Source organism: Cryptomeria japonica, unplaced genomic scaffold (genome assembly GCF_030272615.1).
Source record: "Cryptomeria japonica unplaced genomic scaffold, Sugi_1.0 HiC_scaffold_77, whole genome shotgun sequence".
Lineage (NCBI taxonomy): Eukaryota > Viridiplantae > Streptophyta > Pinopsida > Cupressales > Cupressaceae > Cryptomeria > Cryptomeria japonica.
The window spans coordinates 163,044-165,098 of NW_026728899.1; the positions used below are offsets into that span (position 1 = coordinate 163,044).

The following is a 2,055-nucleotide window of genomic DNA, read 5'->3' on the forward strand; positions in this document are numbered from 1 at the left end:
GAGTTCCTCCCTTGAGACATGTTGCATAAGGGTTCCAAATCTCGATCACCTTATCATTCTTGTTTTACGTTGTGCGAAATGAGTGTCATAACGCCCACTCGTCTTATTCCTTTTCTCACCTCGTCTAGCATGAGTCCTATGACGTTGAGTATGTAACATATACATGCACATGCCACGATGAATTTGCCTTGTACACCAAGTTCATCCTTTCAATCACAAAACAACCCATTCTCTTATTTATTTATTTAAATTCTCGCAACCAAACTCTATAATTAACATGAATCCTTAATATTATAAACCAAAAATATTAATGATAATTTAGAACTATTCTTTGTTTTAAAGGCTCACGAATATAACACGTATATTTTTATAATAAAACTGAGATTATCCTACCCGAGCGTAAAAAGGTTTTCAAGAAAGACGCAATATAAAGCATGCATGGACGGTGTTTGTGTCAACATCCAAGAAAATTTCCTCTTTTACCAATTCTGAGACGGCTGAGAAAAATGTATATATTAGTTCCTTTGAAGAAGGCCATCGCTCCAATAAAGTCTAATCGTTTCCACATTACTAAATTAATGGCGGTGGCGAGAATATGAGGAAGAATACGTCTAAGGCAGGAGGTAAGCTGATCTTCAGATAAGCATATGCAGCAGAAGATAGAAAATTTCAACGATAATGAAAGAATGGTGAGAATACATCTGCGGTAGCAGGTGAGATAGCCATATGCTGCAGCAAGACTTACTCTGACGTATCGAAAAGAGCAACAACTCTGGAAGTATATTATTATAATATTACAAGGATTGGTGATTTAATATACGGAGTGAAGATGAATTAGTCATAAGGTTTGGGCTATATAAAGCTTGTAATGGGCTTGTAACACACATTCATATCCTTCTGAGCTCTTGTACTATCTGCGTTTCTATTATAATGGCTAACCGAATGATTTACTTCACACTGGGACTTTTTCTGTTGATATGTTGTTACAGCGACAGGGTCATGGCAGGGGATTCCGATCCCTTGCAAGATTTCTGCGTTGCAGATGAGGAAAGCAAAGGTGAGTAAAAAACTTTATACATAAACAATGGTAATGATTTGCTTATTAGACGAGTCGAGTTAGTAATAGATTGATTTGATTTTGCTTTAAACAGTTTTGGTGAACGGGTTCGTTTGCAAAGACCCAATGCAAGTTTCAGCAGACGACTTCTTCTTCCGGGGACTTGGGCAGGCAGGGAACACCGACAATGATGTGGGCTCCAACGTAACGATGGCGAACGTTAAACAGATACCAGGCCTCAATACGTTGGGAATATCGTTGGTCCGCATCGACTACGCAGTGGGTGGAATAAATCCTCCTCACACACACCCAAGAGCCACCGAAGTTCTTGTTTTACTGGAAGGCCAGCTTCTTGTGGGTTTCATTGACACCAACAACAAGTTTTTCAGCAAAACGTTGGAGAAGGGAGATGTGTTTGTGTTTCCAAAGGCACTTGTGCATTTCCAGCAGAATGTGGGGCATGAAAATGCGGTGGCCATATCTGCATTGAGCAGCCAGCTTCCGGGAGTTCAGACAATCGCCAACTCTCTGTTTGCAGCGGATCCTCCTCTCCCAGATTCCGTATTGGCCAAGGCCTTCCGCATCACACAGGAAGTTGTGGATTACATTCAGAAGAAATTCGCATAAGAATTTGCTGTGTTCTATCAAACAAAACAATCAAGAGGGGACCAAGTCTTTCCCAAATTCTTTTTCCTTGCCGTTCAATAAAACAATCTTTCTAGAGTTATTGCCGTCCTCTTCTGCTATTCATAGCATCTGTTTTGAACATGACTATATCCTCCGCATATTCCAAAGATGAAGGATTAATTTGAAGCATCTGAAGGCATTTATGAATATTTTATACAAGAGCATCCTTGTATTAGGTATACATTCATTTGCAACATGTTAACAATATATTCTTTAACATAAATATTGCAGGAACAACAACAAACAAAGTGCTTGACTTGGATAGAATGAGTAACACTATAATTCTTGCATGCCAATCTGTCAAGGGTGGT

The 2,055-nt window shown here is 39.3% G+C and overlaps 1 protein-coding gene across 1 annotated transcript; it reads left to right on the top strand.

Annotated features, from left to right (window-relative positions):
- Nucleotides 1-930: 930 nt before the first annotated feature.
- LOC131864129 (putative germin-like protein 2-1) lies at nt 931-1,684 on the top strand. The gene is made up of 2 exons (XM_059215146.1): nt 931-1,057; nt 1,152-1,684. The coding sequence occupies exons 1-2, from the start codon at nt 931-933 to the stop codon at nt 1,682-1,684; spliced, it is 660 nt and encodes a 219-aa protein (XP_059071129.1).
- The last annotated feature ends 371 nt before the right edge of the window (nt 1,685-2,055 follow it).

Excerpts from the sequence above, each read along its gene's own strand:
- LOC131864129 (XM_059215146.1), top strand. The coding sequence starts at position 931 with ATGGCTAACCGAATGATTTACTTCACACTGGGACTTTTTCTGTTGATA. Across the intron at positions 1,058-1,151 it reads TGCAGATGAGGAAAGCAAAG|TTTTGGTGAACGGGTTCGTT; the intron begins GTGAGTAAAAAA and ends TGCTTTAAACAG.